General features: G+C 48.4%; 1 protein-coding gene across 10 annotated transcripts in view; it reads left to right on the top strand.

The window, feature by feature from the left end:
• The first annotated feature begins 100 nt into the window (after positions 1-100).
• Positions 101-16714, top strand: part of LOC135260885 (abl interactor 1) — a 46313-nt gene continuing 29699 nt past the window's right edge. For 3 of the 10 annotated variants that reach the window (XM_064346584.1, XM_064346583.1, XM_064346579.1), the window contains exons 1-2: positions 103-330; positions 13459-13626. In XM_064346584.1, the coding sequence (XP_064202654.1) occupies positions 214-330; positions 13459-13626 (285 nt within the window). In that variant the 5' untranslated portion in view covers positions 103-213. Of the gene's footprint in view, positions 331-3145; positions 3277-13458; positions 13627-16714 lie in introns of those variants that run through there. The other 7 variants (XM_064346576.1, XM_064346577.1, XM_064346578.1 and 4 more) reach the window with 7 other exon arrangements.

The following is a 16714-nucleotide window of genomic DNA, read 5'->3' as shown; positions in this document are numbered from 1 at the left end:
TATTATTGGTGGACACGGTTGAAGGGAGGTGTATAAACCAATAATCCGCGAGTGCGCTTGAGAATCCGATGAGTTCTGGGAACCCAATCGGTGAACGTTTACAATGAAAGCGAGGCCAGGAATCCCACAATACCAGGCGAAGGAGCTCCGTTTCGGGGCAGAGCTTGTGGTTTCAATCAAAGGGAGAAAAAAAGAAATGCAGAGAGATGCAAGATGGCAGAGCTGCAAATGTTGTTAGAGGAAGAAATTCCAGCCGGCAAAAGAGCCCTTGTAGAGAGCTACCAGAATCTGACGAGGGTAGCGGATTACTGCGAAAACAATTATGTTCAGGTGAGAGAAATATTACTGAATGTGTGGAATGATTCATTTTCACGATTTCGCGAGATATTTTTCGTGCCAGTGTAAACTGAATACAGGAAATGTGGAGTGCTACTGAAATTAGGGATCTGAAAACAAAAAAAATGATAACTGACCACATTCATGAAAGGGATTTAATTTTACCGTTCTAGGCTGTGTTCTGTGTATTATTTCAGCTGACAGCTGATTATTCTTGTTGTGGTATCGAACAGATTTGTTGTCCCCATTCATTGCAATGGTTCATGATTAGTTTGGCTGGTGTAACCAGAGAGGGTGTGTCTTTATTATTAAGTCTTGTTGCAATTATATTGAATTATCTGCGTTTGCTAAAATACAACCGTCGTTTCACCGAATTTGGCTCATTTTAGCCTAAAGGGTCAGATCAGAACCATCGCCAAAACTATATCTTGATAGCTACTCCAATGTGGAGATGGCAATATTCACACAATGTTGTTAATAATGATATCGTCTAGCTTTGAAAACCGCTTTTTCTAACATTTTGTAATTTCTGATATCAAACGTAAGTGTCGTTGAGTAGGCTAATGATCATCGCTGTCTCATAGAACGCTGCATTTCGCACAATTACGGCTAAAGGCGTCGTGCGAGTTATTAGTTGCAATTACCGCGATGTTAGCGAGGCATTTGTTTCTGTTAATTGAGCCATTAACGCTTTCCTTAAAAGGCCTTGGAGAATCCATTTTCTATTGCAATTTTCGTTCGCTAAGTTCCCCCTCAGTGGATCGATTGCATTGAGAGAAATTATGATTTAGCCAGAGCGGGCGTTTATAGCCTACGTGCAAGTAGCCTTACAATATAGCTCATCTTTTCCTGCGCTGACAGCCTGGTGGTTTACATTTTGTTTGTAGAATTTAACCCTTGGAAGAGTAAGTTTTTTTTGGAACGCCCCGCCCCCCCCCCTCCTCAAATTTAAGTATGTGTTTAAAAAAAAAACAGAAACAAACTGTCTCCTGTGAAGCAGAATCGGTCTAAAGCCCTATTTCTATAGCGTACATATGCGACTGATTATTCAGTCATTTAACTTATACGTGACACCTAAAGCTGTGAATATACCTGAATCCTGACAGAAGAGCCTTAAATACATTACAGGAAAATACTCAGGACGACGATATTCCCCGATGCTTTCTTGTCCTTTATGGACAGGTTTTACCAATACGCTGTTGTAGAGCAGCGTTTAATGTTTTCTTTGGGGAAATTACTCTTCTGCATTTGAATTAATGTTGCTGTGTCAACTCAGCTGGCACTATTCACGAGCTTGCCTAGCCGTTTTTTTTATAGTGACAGACAGTGCTGTTCCCCTAGCGAAGTGAAACAATTTTGTAATTCCTGTCATTTTGAAATAAAGCATTAAGCTTGGTCATGAAGCGCACACTGACATGAGTTAAACCACTGATGGTGTGTGTGGGTGTTTTACATTCATTTATAAAGTGAAAACTCTTAATTATAATAATTACAATATATTATTATTATTATTATTATTAACTACTAGGCCTACTATCTGACCAAAGCATCTAAAGCAACAGAATGAGATCATTCTGTTCAAAATTAACTTGTGTGATCAGTTTGAAAATAATCTGCCTCTGGATCCTGATAGATGCGGTTTGCATTATTTACATCACATCATTATTACTGGTACTATCACAGTTCCAGTGCACCTGTTCATATCACTTTGACCTAGAATTTCATCTGCATCTGGAGCAAAAAAAGTGAGAAAAATAGGTGGGATTAAGATTTGAGTCCAAGCAGATTACACTCTTGTTCTCAGCTACAGATGCGCTCTGATTTCTGATGCTGTCTAGGGATTCTATCGCCCTTATAATCAGCTCAGGCAAGTCAAAGTTTGTCTAAGGGAAAAACAATCATTTTCAGACTGCATCCACACTCCCACACTGAGTGGGTCATGCTACGGCGGCAGTGTAGCATGATGGGTAAGGAATTGGACTTGTAACCTGAAGGTCACAAGTTTGATTCCCGGGTAGGACACTGCCGGTGTCCCAGTCCGTCCATCTATCCAGCAGTATAAATGGATACAATGTAAATGCTATGTCGCTCTGGATAAGAGCGTCTGCTAAATGCCTGTAATGCAGTGGTTTTCAACCCTGGTCCTGGGGGCACACTGTGTATGCTGGTTTTCGTTCCAACCACAATTGCAATCTCAGAATTTTAACAAGCTGTTAATTTTTCTTAATTAGGTGTTTTTCATGTTAAAAGGAATTATTTACCCTCTTAAGCCACATTATGTCTGGAATTGCAATGCATGGCATGAAGAATAAAATCTCATTGTGTTCTTGTGTTGCTTTTAAAGTGATTGCAAACAATCACTTGAAAAGAGGTAACATTTTTAACAGATCAAATTAACAAGGGGAATTAATAGGCTCCTAATTAGGTTGCTGAACACATGTGTTTAAGTGCTTTAAGTGCATAATATTTCCCTTAAACTAATTAGCACAATACAGGTTTGACTCGTTAACATTTTCTTTGTTTTTGAATTCTTCCTTATCTATCAAATTATTAGATTTAGTGGCCAGGTGTCCACACTTTCCCCAATTAGGAACCTGTTGATTTGCCTCAGTCTTTATTTTGATTAGTTAAAAAGTTTTTTTAACCTCTGAACGTAATCGTCTGCAATATAGCACAATGTGAATATGGGACTTTTATTCTTTATGGCATGCATAGCTATTTCTGACACAAGTGGGCAAATAATCCCTCTGACATGAGAAGCACCTAATTAAGGAAAAATAATTGCTTGTTAAAATTCTGAGATTGCAATTGTTGTTGTAACGAAAACCAGCATACACAGTGTGCCCCCAGGACCAGGGTTGAAAACCACTGCTGTAATGTGCAGCTCAAGTGTGAATGCTGTGGTATTATTGAGTGTTCTCTTTGCCTCTGTCTTGAATTGTAAGTAGCCGGCCATAACCTTTGTCCTCAGAAAGCTTTGTTCTGCATTTCTCTTCTGCAGCAACTTTGTTAAACTGACAAATTGTTTATTTGGAGCATAGGAGACTGACAATGAAAGCATTATTCACAGTTTAGCAAAGGGGCCGATCTTTGGCTTTTCTTGAAGTCCCCAGCCGCTGAGCAGTCACTCGCGCTGGTTTAATGGTTGCATCTGTTGCTCGTTTGGCCCTCAGACCTGGGGAAACACGTTAGCTGTGTGACGAATCTCGTCCGGGGCTCGAGTCATGCTTTGGATGAACGCTTTTGTGCCGAGTCTGACCTCACTGGGGTTGGTGACTCATGTGAGCCGTGCCTCATTGCTGACTAACGTCCATGGCACGGGAACCTGTGACTTGGAGCAGGGCTGCCCAACCCTGTTTTTGGAGATCTACCATCCTGTTGGTTGACCTTGACTTGATGCACCCTCAGTCAACAGCCAGAGATCTCCCTGTGCTGTGAATGGTTAGAATCAGGTGTGCCAAATTAGGGTTGAAAACCTACAGGACAGTAGATCAACAGGAACAGGGTTGGGCTTCCCTGACTTGGCTCACCCCACCCTTCATGGGTTTGGCCCTGTGTAGGGGGTCACAGAGTCTGTTTTTAGCTTTGCAGTTTTTGTTTGCATTAGGCTACATTACATTTATTTGGCAGATGCTTTTATCCAAAGCGACGTACAAAAAGTGCACTTCATGGTCATAGACAACTACTAAACACAGGTTCAGTAAGATACAATACTTATTTTGTACAGCTATTTCTAGCCAAAAACACAGTTTAGTTCACACAGTGAACACTATTCAGACCTAACCTCTGCAAAGCCAACTAGGCAGAAGAATAAGCTACAGTATTAGGACAAATACAAATTACCAAAAAGTGCTGGGATGGGGCAACATGTAACAATGTCATGAAAAAAAGGGGGGGGGGGATTTAGTGTGAAATATACAGCGTGGCGGTGGAGATGAAGAGATGTGTCTTCAGGCCACAGCGGAAGATGGGTTTGCATCAGAGTGGAATCTGTGAATTTGTATGTGGTTAACTCACCTCAGAGTCACATCCTTACCGTACATCTAATGCCTCGATTTGTCTCAGAAGAGAAACATTTCTCACACCGATAAGGCAGGCTTGGGCTGCTCTAGAACAACTGCCAAGACATTTGGAACTTGAGTGGAGAGTTTGAAAAATGTTTAATGGTGGATACATCATGAAACCTATCACTGTGATCGCTAAGCATTGGCACTTTGCAACATGACTTGTTGAGCATCTGCAAAGCCATATGTATGTAGTGATGGTAAATTTGAAATGCTCATCATTGTAAAGGCTTTACAATACTTCAGTATGGCTGGGACTGGAGCCATTTGGGTGTTGGTCTCTTGCATTTCTCAGTAATCATTCTGTGCAACACCTGCCTCTAGTGTACCCATAGTGCTTCCGGATGCCTCTGTGAGTCTGCAGGTTATGAAGGTGATTGATGTACCAGTGTGATGTTTGCACCGTTATCAATAGATGCACTTTGTGCTTTTTCAAAACGAGAGGTTTTTGTGAGCTTGTTTGTTTATCATACAGCTGCTTACACTTGTGAAAATGTGTTGAACTGGTAGATACATGTAACAAAATGGCAGAAGTGGTCTAATTAATAGCTACTTTAGCCCGGCTGCCGCACTGTAATTTTAGTGTTTGTATTGGCCTAATTGTGGCTGTTCTGCTTCAGTTGGCTGCGAGGTACAACAGCTGACTCATTGAATCTATTGAGCAGGAAATGGGATGCTGCCTGTATTCAGTTCCAGAACGGCAGCAAATGAATTCTGTTTCAGTTCACGTCTGCACAGCAATCATTAGCATTGTTTCTAAAATTGTAGCTCGTGAAATTCGAGCAAATACTTGATGGAGATGTTACATTTCAGCAAGATGATTCATTGGAATTAAAAAATTAAATAACTAGCCTTGATCAGTAACACATTTGGGACTAAACATGATTTATTCTCTTTATCAAGAGCAACGCTCTATGTGGTGTCTGATGTTCTGAGGCCTTGGATGCCCTGATAAGAACATATGGAGGCGCTCAGTGTAAAACATTTAGAATAGCCTGTTTCCAGAACTTTTCCCACTTTTGCATGTGATTTTTAAAACTGTTTAGCTTTTATAACTCAAAGGGAGGCCCAGGTGTGCAAGCCCGATGGTGAAAGAAGTTTTCCAATGGTGTCACGGTTCTGAAAAAAAAACTGTGAAAAATGGGGATTTGATCTGAGCATCAAAGGGGTTGAGTTTATAAGAGCGTATCACTTCAGGATGTCCTCCCTGTGTTGTGTCAGACTTCATTTGAAGGGTGTCCCAGATCCGCAAACTCTTTGGGGGTTTCAGGAGGACTCCGAGTGTTTCCCGCTGTGAAGCCTGCCCCAAATTTCACACCCTCTCCGTTTCTGTCTTACTCCCTTCTTCCTTTGAACTGTCTTTCTCTTTCTTTATTCTCCCCTTCTCTTCCTCTTCCCTTCCTTTTCCTCAGTATCTCTCTTATCTCTCCTCTGTCTCTGACCTCATGGGTTTTCCTTGTGGAGAGAGAGGTGGAGGCGAGGCTGTGGCGAGATGGTGCCATGCTGAATTGCCCCAGCATGTATGCTTGCAGGGCTGTGTGACTGTAGCTGGGGCATCTGGGGCAAACCGGCACTGTAGAGGCAGAAACAGACGAGAAGTGGGCCTCCTGTAATTAACGAACGCCCTGCTGTGTTTGGATGTACCCTTAGTTTACTCTGCAGGCGGTTGGCGTTTCCTTCAGCCTTGCTGTCTATAAATGAAAGGATTTTAAATTGGATAATTGGGGGGGAGATCCATCTATTTTTCTTGGATATCTGCACTTCTTTTGTTCCTGTGGAAGGGACGAAATTTGAATACGTAGATGGGTCTCCCAGATTCTCTCCCCGCTCTCCATTTGTGCTTGGGATGGCATTAGAAATCTAGACTTCTCAGGAGAAGCAGATTTCCTAATTCTGAGCACAAACTACTGCACTCTTCTAGGTAACGTCAAATACTATCTGTATTTGACGATATCTTATCGAGTTATTTGTATCTTATCGAGTTAGCTAAATACAAAAAGATGGTAAATTTGACTGCATTTATATAGCGCTTTTTTCTATTATATTTATATATCCAAAGCGCTGATGCCTCTCATTCACCCATTCACACACACACTCACACGCCAACAGCAAAAGGCTGCCATGCAAGGTACCAATCAGCTCGTTGGGAGCAATTAGGGGTTAGGTGTCCTGCTCAGGGACACTTCGACACTCCCAGGGTGGGGGGATCGAACCGGCAGCTCTCCGACTGCCAGACAACCGCTCTTACCTCCTGAGCTATGTCGCCCCAGATATGCTAGTATAGCACACCATTCGCCAGTGGAGGTGATATCTACCCACATTTTCAGTCATCATTGTGAACCAGTTACCAATGACGCATCAGAAGGCGATGATGTCCAATTGGAATTAGCCTACATCCCGGGAAACACTAGTGAGTCTATATATTGACAGGCCTGCCAATACTGTGCTCTACTTTGAATGACGTCAATGAATTCGACCAGCCTGACAAATTGTTGGAAAGTAATGGCTTTCTGCTTTATGTGCGCTGTTGTGATGCAGTTTAATCTGGTACACTGCTTCTGAAAGATAAATTCCCTCTGAAAATGAGAAGGCATTTGTCGTTCATGAGTGTACACACTCAGCGCACTGGACATGAAAGCAACTCGCCTATACTAATGTATGCATATTTTTGGCCGGCAGCCACGGCTTGTCAGATGTGCATTCAAACCTTTCACATGGAAATGTTTGTTTGATATTTTTATTAGGCTGTTCTACACAAGGACAGGAGTGTTCCAAAGCAGCCACCTGGCTTGTGTTTGCAGGCTGGCAGCACTGAAGTGCGGAGTGGGAATAGCTTTGGTGGTTTTGATGGGAGTGGCGAGCCATTGTCCTGTCATTAGATGTTCCGGAATGTTCCCGCGGCTTCCTACCTGGTCATGTGACTCAGCTGCGATTCCCGGCTAACAATGTTCTGGGACACACCAGTCCCCCCCTACAGGAAAGAGCCAGGGGAGTTGGCAGGGGAAGTGACACGCATGCCGGTTTGCCTGCAGGTCTAGCTGGGTTTTCGTAGTTCACATATTGAGAGTCACTGGGAGCCACTGTCTTTGCCAGAAGTGCCACAGCTGTATACTGTCAACCAAAGCCATTTGGCCCGCTATTTTATTGCAAACCAAAGCAACTCTCCTTCCCCTTATTGCCTACAAAGCCATTTGGCCCCCATTCTTCCTTTAGCCAGATATTTTAGTCCCCATGTTTAAATCAGTTAGTTTCCCTGGTGCCCTTATTTAGCCTGACTTTCATTTTGACATTTATTCAGCTCAGTGTTTGCTGAAGCAGTTTGAGTTGAGAAGCTTTCTCAGGAGAGAAGTCGCGGTTGCCGTGCTCGGCTTCGTGAAGTGCTCAGATGTGAACACCACGAGCTTTGAAATATAGCAGCTGTTTGTGTGTGTGCGACTTTGGATTTATATTAAAACAAACAACTGAGGTGGTATCTTGCTTACTGTTTTAATGGGTAGCACCACAAGCTCTGTGTACCGAGAAGGAACGTACTGTACTTTCTGGGAACACGATAAAGCAACAATCTGTCATTTCATTCTTTTCATGAGCAGAGAATGGTTTGGTTTGCTTAGAATTTTATAATTAGAATTTCTGAATTGTAATAAAGGAACATTCAGGTATTATGGCAATTGACAGTTGTGCATTGTGAGAGGTTGGGATGTCCTGGTAAAGATCTGGCTCAGTCTCTGCCATGTGCTCTAGAGGAAGGGACCTCTGATTTTAGGATGGGTGGCATGACACAGACTGAACTGCTTGTTAGATTACAGGTACTGAAAATATATGGAAATAAAATATATTATCAAGACTGAGATGAGGACAACTTGATTTAGGCTAATTGTAGGAATCAGTATTTAAAGCCTCACGGCTTTCAAATGGCACTTTGGATGCTTCTGACCTGTCTTTTCCCAGCGTACCTATTTCCTGTGTTCCAGTAAAGTGTGTTTGTTGCGGTATCTATGTAAAAAGTGCTGTACAAATAAAACTGAACAGAATTTTCCTGGAGAAAATTCTTCTGGGGGCTTTTTCAGGGGTTTCTAAAGAAAGGTACCATGTGTTGTTTGATTGGTAATACACCATTTATTTTTTTGTGTCTGGCTTTTAATTTCTTGTGTAAGGGACCAGATTAATTATGTTATAGCTGCTATGAGCTAGAAGCGTGCCAGATGTTGTGGGTCACAAGCTACGCAGAATCCAGGTCAGGAAACCAATTTGACCCGCAAAAGTGGGCCGGCTCTGCTTTGACGGACATATGCTGGGCCTGCATTGTTTGCACAAGTCCTCTTGTCCGGAGATTAGAGAGGGCCTGTAATCTCTTTGCCATTGGGTTCAACTACCCCCCCCCCCCCCCACAATCCTGGAAGTCGGCGGGACCTCCAGATGCCTTTCCGCATCCCACAAGGCCGTGCGGTTTGGCCTCGCTCCCTTCTTAACCATCGCAGTCTCGTCTCGTCTTTTAAACGTCGTCACAGGAGTCGCAGTGTCGACCGGCCGTCCTTACCGTGGCACGCTCTGGAGTGAAGTGGAGCTGGCACCGCGTGCCCGGGTGAATGCCAGCGGTCACCGCCGCAGCCTGGAGCATCCACTTCTTGGGAGGATGAGCCCGAGTGTTCCCTCATTCAGATATTTCACCATCAGATTAAAAATCCGCCGCTAAGCCAGCGGGAAAAACGGGAGGGAAAGACTCTCCATTTTGTTCTTTTTTCAGTATTTGTTAAGGAGAGATTAAGTGACAGAGTGGGACAGATGTTGTTAGCATTCCAGTCTGGAAGATTGAGTGAACGCAGACCTCGCTGCAGAAAGTCATTATTTAAAGATTATTTTTTTGGGGGAGCGTTAAAAGCCAGGCTTTGTCATTTTCACACTCGCGTAGGAGTCATAGCATGCTGTGTGTGGGTATGAGAGTAACCGAAGAGCTCATCTGTAGTCCGGTTTCTGCTCCTGTCCCTAAAACCGTTTCTCCGGAGTGAGCCGCACGTTATGTGAAATGGGTTTTTTACCCAGGTGATGTTGGCTTGTGAAGGAGCAGCTCAGAAATGCATTAGAAAGCTAGCTAGCTGCTAGCCTGTTACCAAGGACTGGAGCACAGTAGCACGTTCCACAGGCTTGCCTTTGCCCGCGATGTAGCTTTCACCACATTCAGTTTTATTTTTTTCCCCCAGATAGCGTAGCGTTAGCCTGCGGTGCGCTGGAGCGCTTTGATGAGAGGCCCCCCTCTCGTGACGATGGGCTGACCGCTGCTCTTTGTTCGCCTCTCTCCGCGGAACTCTCTGGAACTCCCATTTAAGCCCCGCTGACACGAGGCGGGGTTTGGCCCGCGGCCGGCGGCCCCCGACCGATACGGGGGTCCGAGAGTCAGCGCGCGGCCCGCGGCCCGCCGAGGCCCGTCTGAAGAGGAGGGAAACGCTTCCCACTTCGCCAAATTGAAATCGCAGCATGAATAAAGCCAAGCAATTAGCAGTGGAGCTGTGGTACCGAGGAGCCAAGCTTTTCATATGAACATCTACACATTTCTATCTGTCTCCAAGCTTCGTGTGTTATAGTTTGGTTGGGAACATGCCTGGAGGTTGCAGGTTTGAATTTGTGTCGAGTCGGCTGTGTCAGTGCTCGCCGGTTGCGTTCACCTCCGTCTCATCTCAACACCTCCCTTACGATGGTGTGCCTGTAGCACTTCTGGATCGGTTCCCATAATTATGCCCAGAGAGCAAACTGCTGGGCGTTCTCCTTTCCCGAGCTCTACCGTTTGAGAGGTTTGTAAACACAGGCCAGGGAAACGGCGTGGAAAGGCCAAGGATGAAGCAGAAATGATCTGCGGCGTGTTGTTCTTATTTCCGTGCTGTCGGGGGAGTTGGCCACTGTATCAGACCCGAGCGTTATCTTGTTGTGTAATGGTCATATTGTCTTGATGGCTGAAGGATTCTTGGCCCACCCTCTCTGTCGAGCGCTGGCGTAGTCCTGGCTCGCACTTGGCGAAACCAAGAGGGTTAGAGGAAGAGGAAGAGGAAGAGTGGGAGGAGGTGCATTTCTCCCTGACCTTGGGCGTTTCCCCTCTGTAGAGGGGCTTTGTTACTTTCCTTCTGACCGAGTGCTCACGGGCCTGCTCCTCCCTATACTGCCTTAGAACCACTCTTATACATTACATTACATTACGGGCCTCCTTATAGGCCTGTTCCCTCCCTAATTCTGCCTTAGCGACCACACTTATAGACCCTGCTCCTCCCTATACTGCCATAGCAACTGCACTTATACATCCCATTACATTATAGGCCTCCTTACAGGCCTATTCCCTCCCTAATACTGCCTTAGTAACGACCCTTACAGTCCTGCTCCCTACCTGCACTCAGATGCAGTTAGAATGAACTCCAACGTAGCATTACACTTTATGCCTCCATGATAAAGCAACCGCATTGCGTATATGTTGTTTGCTGTCATCACATCAACAGAAAAGCTGTCTGTCAATTGGATGTAATAAAGTATGCACAATGCTTCCAATTTTCTTTTGGCTTTTCTGTCACCATATAAAAAAAAAATTACATATCTGTAAAATCAATTTAGACTTCATATTGAAAAATGTCCCTGGCACTCTATGCTCATGTATAATGCAGTGCAGCGCTGTGACGAGTGTTGAGTGCCGTACTGGTTTTGAACAGGGAAAGCCTGCCGTGCGTTCTGCGAGGTTCAGGGAATATGGCTGGCTTTGCTCTTTGATTGCCTTCTGTCTGCATAATTCTGTGCATGTCAGCTGTCCCCTGAATTATTTACAGGTTCTGTGAGCTTGAGTCACAGAGCCTTGTGTGAAAGCCCGGAGGAGCAGGAGCATTCAAACGAAGTCTGTGCGCATACAGAGTGACGTCACCAGGTTTTGAAATGCATGCTTGTGCACACACCCAGTGCTGCGGTTACTGGTTGAGCATATGCGAAACTGCTTTGATGTTGGTGGTAAGACCATGTTACACCTAGCGCTGCAGTTGCTGTTCTCTTTTCCGTTCCTTTTTTTTTCTTCTTTTTGGCAAGTTAAACCGAATATGTTGGATTTTCGGAACCATCTAAAGATACGACAAAGTGCTGAAAGCAGCAGGGTTATCTATGAAGGTGTAAAAATAGCACAACTGTAGGATTTTAATAATTCACTCTACAGGACTCTCTCTGGGGCTGTGAGAATGTTCCGGAATGTTAGCACGGCGGCGTTCTCTGTCTCTCGCGGGCAGTCGCGGGTGTGTGTGTGTGTGTGTGTGTGGGGCGCTGGAGCGGCGGGGTGTGGCGGGTGCTCCCCGGGCACGCCGGCCAGGCCGCTGCGCGTTTGCCCGCGCGGGCGCGGCCGCGATGGGCCTTGCATTCTCCAGCACGCGCGCGGCGGGGGCGGGAGACGCGCGCCACCCGACCTGGCGAGCAGATGGTCGCGGCGGCGGGATGGCGCTCCGCTGAAACCTCTCCTCCTTCCCCGAAGGCCTCGCACCGTCCTCAGCATCTGCTGCTGTGCTACCGTGTCCCATTCAAAAAGCTGCTCGCCTTCCCACAATCCCCCCTGTCCTCGTTCGCTTCGCGTGCCAAATCAGGAGCATGCTATTTTTGGCGCCGCCGTGGTTCCCCTCGCTTGCGCCCGGCTAGCGACAGATGCGCTGCAGCGTTAACAGGAACCCGCCTCTGTGGCATCGCACCTTTGTGCAAAAGGCCAGGGATGTGCGGTACGAAGGCCAGGTTAACCACACGGTGCTGTTTTTACACCTTTCTGAAGCACAAGCTGACAGTCCTGTTCACAACGAACTGCTCGTGTTTTACCCACATCTCAGTTAAGATCCTGTTGGGTTAAATTAGCAGGGGAATGAGGCCTGCTCTCTGTAGGTTACCCCGTGCTGAAGTGAGCCGGCTTATGTACAGTGGAATGCAGAAATATTCACCCCCCTCGTGAGTTTTTACGCTCTACTCTGCCGCAAAATGATTTCATTTCGGATTTGCTTTTATTTAAAATGTATTTGAAAATCCTCTGTTCCATCACAGTTGAATGCAAGTTCCACAAATTTGTGTTCTTTGTTTAAATTTACTTTACCAGAGAATGTGAAGTATTCACCCCCGTTGTTTCAAAAGGGATAGATGACCAGTTTTCTCAATTATTATTTTTTTGACATAAAATACCCAGATCTCATGTTGAGGCTGATATGATGGATGTTGAGCAATAGCCTATTTCTTTTTTTCAAATGTCAAACATGTTGCATGTTAAAAACCAGTTTTTGTCTGGCCATTTAGTCAGATGATTCTCGGCACACATTTAAAAATCCGTAGGGCCATTGCCGCTAATGACGTTAAGTTGCCAAGTCATTTGTGGAGTTTGCCTCGGGCGGTTTTGGAAATTGCTCGAACCAATCGTGTCTGAGCATGGAAAAGCGCCCCTCCCCCTTCCCTCAGGCTCGCTTAGACTGACGCTGATCATGTGACGGTGAAGCAACAATGGCCCGAGCCAGAGGCGTCTGCGCCGCTTCCACTTCCAGGAGCGGGGTTGGGCCTGCAGGATATTTTGGGGAGCAGGGGAGCGGGCCTCTCGGCTTGTGACCGAGTTTCTCTTCTGCTTCTGCTTGTGACCGCGACCGCTGTGCCAGCACTTTCCTCAGCCTTCCTCTCTGAGCCCGCGGCCCACGCTGGCCCAGTTCTGCGGGGGTGGGGGGGGAAGGGGGAGGGTGACGGTCCGTCGCGAGAAGGTCGCGGGTTACGGTGGTTCAGTGCGGTCGTGGTGACCATCGGAAACACAGCCGTCCTTGCTTCCAGAGCGGCCTGTGTGTTTCTCTACCGGGCATAACCACGGTCAAACCGCCAAACTCAACTGTGTTATATTCGTCAATATTAATTGAACGCTCAGTCTTGGCTGCTCTGCCGCAATGAGTCGAACCAGAGATATTGTGTATTTGTGTGTATGTGGATCTATGTTTTTGTGTGTACTGTATGTTCCTGGCTGACCTGTTCCTAACCTCTCTCTGTCTCTCTGTCTTTTGCTTTCTCTCTCTCCCTTCCTCCCTCTCCCTCTCTCTAGGCCCAGGACAAGCGTAAGGCCCTTGAGGAGACCAAAGCGTACACCACCCAGTCCCTGGCCAGCGTGGCCTATCAGATCAATGCCCTGGCCAACAATGTGCTGCAGCTGCTGGACATCCAGGCCTCCCAGCTCCGCAGGATGGAGTCCTCCATAAACCACATCTCTCAGGTCAGCCTTCCCACAATGCACCCGCAGTCTTAGCCTGCTCCATTAAGGCCTATCGGGCCTCTACATAATCAGTGCCTCTTAAGACTTCAAAATCTGATTCGAGCTGTTATAAGTATATGGGGATTCTGATTAAGCCAAAATGGGATGATGGAGGGTGTTAATTAATTGGGTTTGTAGGGGGGGGGGCGATGAGGGGGGGGCAGGGCGATGGGGAGTTGGGGGGGCTTGATGAGCGGTTTGAAATGAGAGAGAGTCTATGGAAGGTGTTAAGCATTCTCCGCCATCCCGCGCGTGAGAATCTTCGCCTGGTGTTCCGGTCTCTTCGGCGTGAGCGCACGCTCGCTCAGCGCTCTCAGAACATCGATCAGGCAAAGCGCGTTTCGGCCTCAGTGGGCCGGCCATGTTCCTCAGGAACAAGCTGCTTCCCTCGGCTGTCCTCCTTCAGGGCCTTTGGGAGTGCAAGTGCGTTTTTCACACGCTGTTTTTCTGATGCGTTCTGTACCTAGCACGAGAGAGGGAAACCGTTCACTTGAACCTGCTTAAATCATCCCTCAGCCCTCGTCCCACGACTCATTTTGTCATGGGGAAATGTACTGCTGCAGTGTAGCTGAGCAGCCAATGGCCAAACATGCATGTTGAAGGTCATGTGACTTGGCTTGGGTGCCTGTGATCATGTGGGCATGTGATCTTACAGTCTTCACGTGAAAGGGCTGTGATACTTAGGCAACAGCAGACCAGAAATCGTTTGATTAAAAAGAGACGGAAGACTGGAAAGACACCCCTGAATAAATCAGTTTTAACCTCATTTATGTCCGCCAGCAGTAGGTGGCCCAGCACACGGCTCCATCTCTCCGCACGCGTGACTGCAGACAAGTTAACTTGTTCTGCGTGTTCTGAGGGCTAGAAGTTGCCAAGTGTTTTAAAAATGAACCCCATTGAGTGGAAGGCGCCAGCTACCAGGGACGCGCGAAATAAGCGACCCACACAGGACCGGATTAATGAAGCCCGGCACGTCCGGCCCAAAGCCTTCCCCGAGCGCGGCTTTCACGGAGGGCTGCCCACGCCGGCCCTTTCAAACGGGCCGCTTTTCAGGTCGCGCTCCGTCGCTGGGCCCTCTGTTCGCGCGGCCCCTGCGCAAAGGGGACACTGAGCAGCTTTCATCCCCGGAGAAAGGCCTCGCTTGTGGGGATGAATGAAATGCTGTCTGGCCCTGACAGGCCTTGAGGACCCCTTTCATGTGGCGGGGACAAAGTGGCGAAGGACGCGGCGTCCTTTCTGAAGCCCGCGCTTCCTTGGGCTCGTTAGAGTGCGGAGTGACAGCCCTATTTGCATATGCAAACGCAGGAGCCGCACTTCGGCAGATTTGGCCCCTGGGTGCCGCTCCGTGAGCTCTGCTGGCATGAGGTCGCTCTGGGTCGCGGCGAGATTCGGTCGGCGCTGAAGACCGTCCACGCTTCGTCCCCGCGGGACGGTACGGCCGGCCAACCGCACCGCAGCTCCGCTCGGCGTCCCTAAAGCAGCGGAGGGCCCCCGCTGGGGTCCCTCTCTAAAATGTCTGCCGTGGCGGGAGCTCCGTAAAGTGCCCACGGGCCGCTCGTGAGCTGGTGAAACACGGAAGGGTGGCGGCGCTGGCAGCGGCTTCTGCCCTCAGCGCTGGTTATAATGCCCGCGGCCGGGCGCTGGTTATAATGCCCGCAGGCTGGGCGCTGGTTATAATACCCGCAGCGCTGGTTATAATGCCCGCGGCCGGGCGCTGGTTATAATGCCCGCAGGCTGGGCGCTGGTTATAATACCCGCAGCGCTGGTTATAATGCCCGCGGCCGGGCGCTGGTTATAATGCCCGCAGGCTGGGCGCTGGTTATAATACCCGCAGCGCTGGTTATAATGCCCGCGGCCGGGCGCTGGTTATAATGCCCGCAGGCTGGGCGCTGGTTATAATACCCGCAGCGCTGGTTATAATGCCCGCGGCCGGGCGCTGGTTATAATGCCCGCAGGCTGGGCGCTGGTTATAATACCCGCAGCGCTGGTTATAATGCCCGCGGCCGGGCGCTGGTTATAATGCCCGCAGGCTGGGCGCTGGTTATAATACCCGCAGCGCTGGTTATAATGCCCGCGGCCGGGCGCTGGTTATAATGCCCGCAGGCTGGGCGCTGGTTATAATGCCCGCGGGGGGGCGCTGGTTATAATGCCCGCGCTGGTTATAATGCCCTCAGCGGTGGTTATAATGCCCGCGGCCGGGCGCTGGTTATAATGGGCGCTGGTTATAATGCCCTCAGCGCTGGTTATAATGCCCGCAGGCCGGGCGCTGGTTATAATGCCCGCAGGCTGGGCGCTGGTTATAATGCCCTCAGCGCTGGTTATAATGCCCGCAGGCCGGGTGCTGGTTATAATGCCCGCAGGCCGGGCGCTGGTTATAATGCCCGCAGGCTGGGCGCTGGTTATAATGCCCTCAGCGCTGGTTATAATGCCCGCAGGCTGGGCGCTGGTTATAATGCCCTCAGCGCTGGTTATAATGCCCTCAGGCCGGGTGCTGGTTATAATGCCCGCAGGCCGGGCGCTGGTTATAATGCCCGCGGGGGGGCGCTGGTTATAACGCCCGCAGGCCGGGCGCTGGTTATAATGCCCACGGCGGGCGCTGGTTATAATGCCCGTGGCCGGTCGCTGGTTATAATGCCCGCGGCGGGCGCTGGTTATAACGCTGGTTATAATGCCCGCGGTGGGCGCTGGTTATAATGCTGGTTATAATGCCCGCGGCGGGCGCTGGTTATAATGCTGGTTATAATGCCCGCGGCCGGGCGCTGGTTATAACGCTGGTTATAATGCCCGCGGCCGGGCGCTGGTTATAATGCTGGTTATAATGCCCGCGGCCGGGCGCTGGTTATAACGCTGGTTATAATGCCCGCGGCCGGGCGCTGGTTATAATGGGCGCTGGTTATAATGCCCGCAGGCTGGGCGCTGGTTATAATGCCCGCGGCGGGCGCTGGTTATAATGCCCGCGGCCGGGCGCTGGTTATAATGGGCGCTGGTTATAATGCCCGCAGGCTGGGCGCTGGTTATAATGCCCGCGGCGGGCGCTGGTTATAATGGG

The sequence above is a fragment of the Anguilla rostrata genome, chromosome 8 (assembly GCF_018555375.3).
Source record: "Anguilla rostrata isolate EN2019 chromosome 8, ASM1855537v3, whole genome shotgun sequence".
Lineage (NCBI taxonomy): Eukaryota > Metazoa > Chordata > Actinopteri > Anguilliformes > Anguillidae > Anguilla > Anguilla rostrata.
Note: the sequence above shows the minus strand (reverse complement) of the source record. Positions and strands in the feature narration are given on the sequence as shown.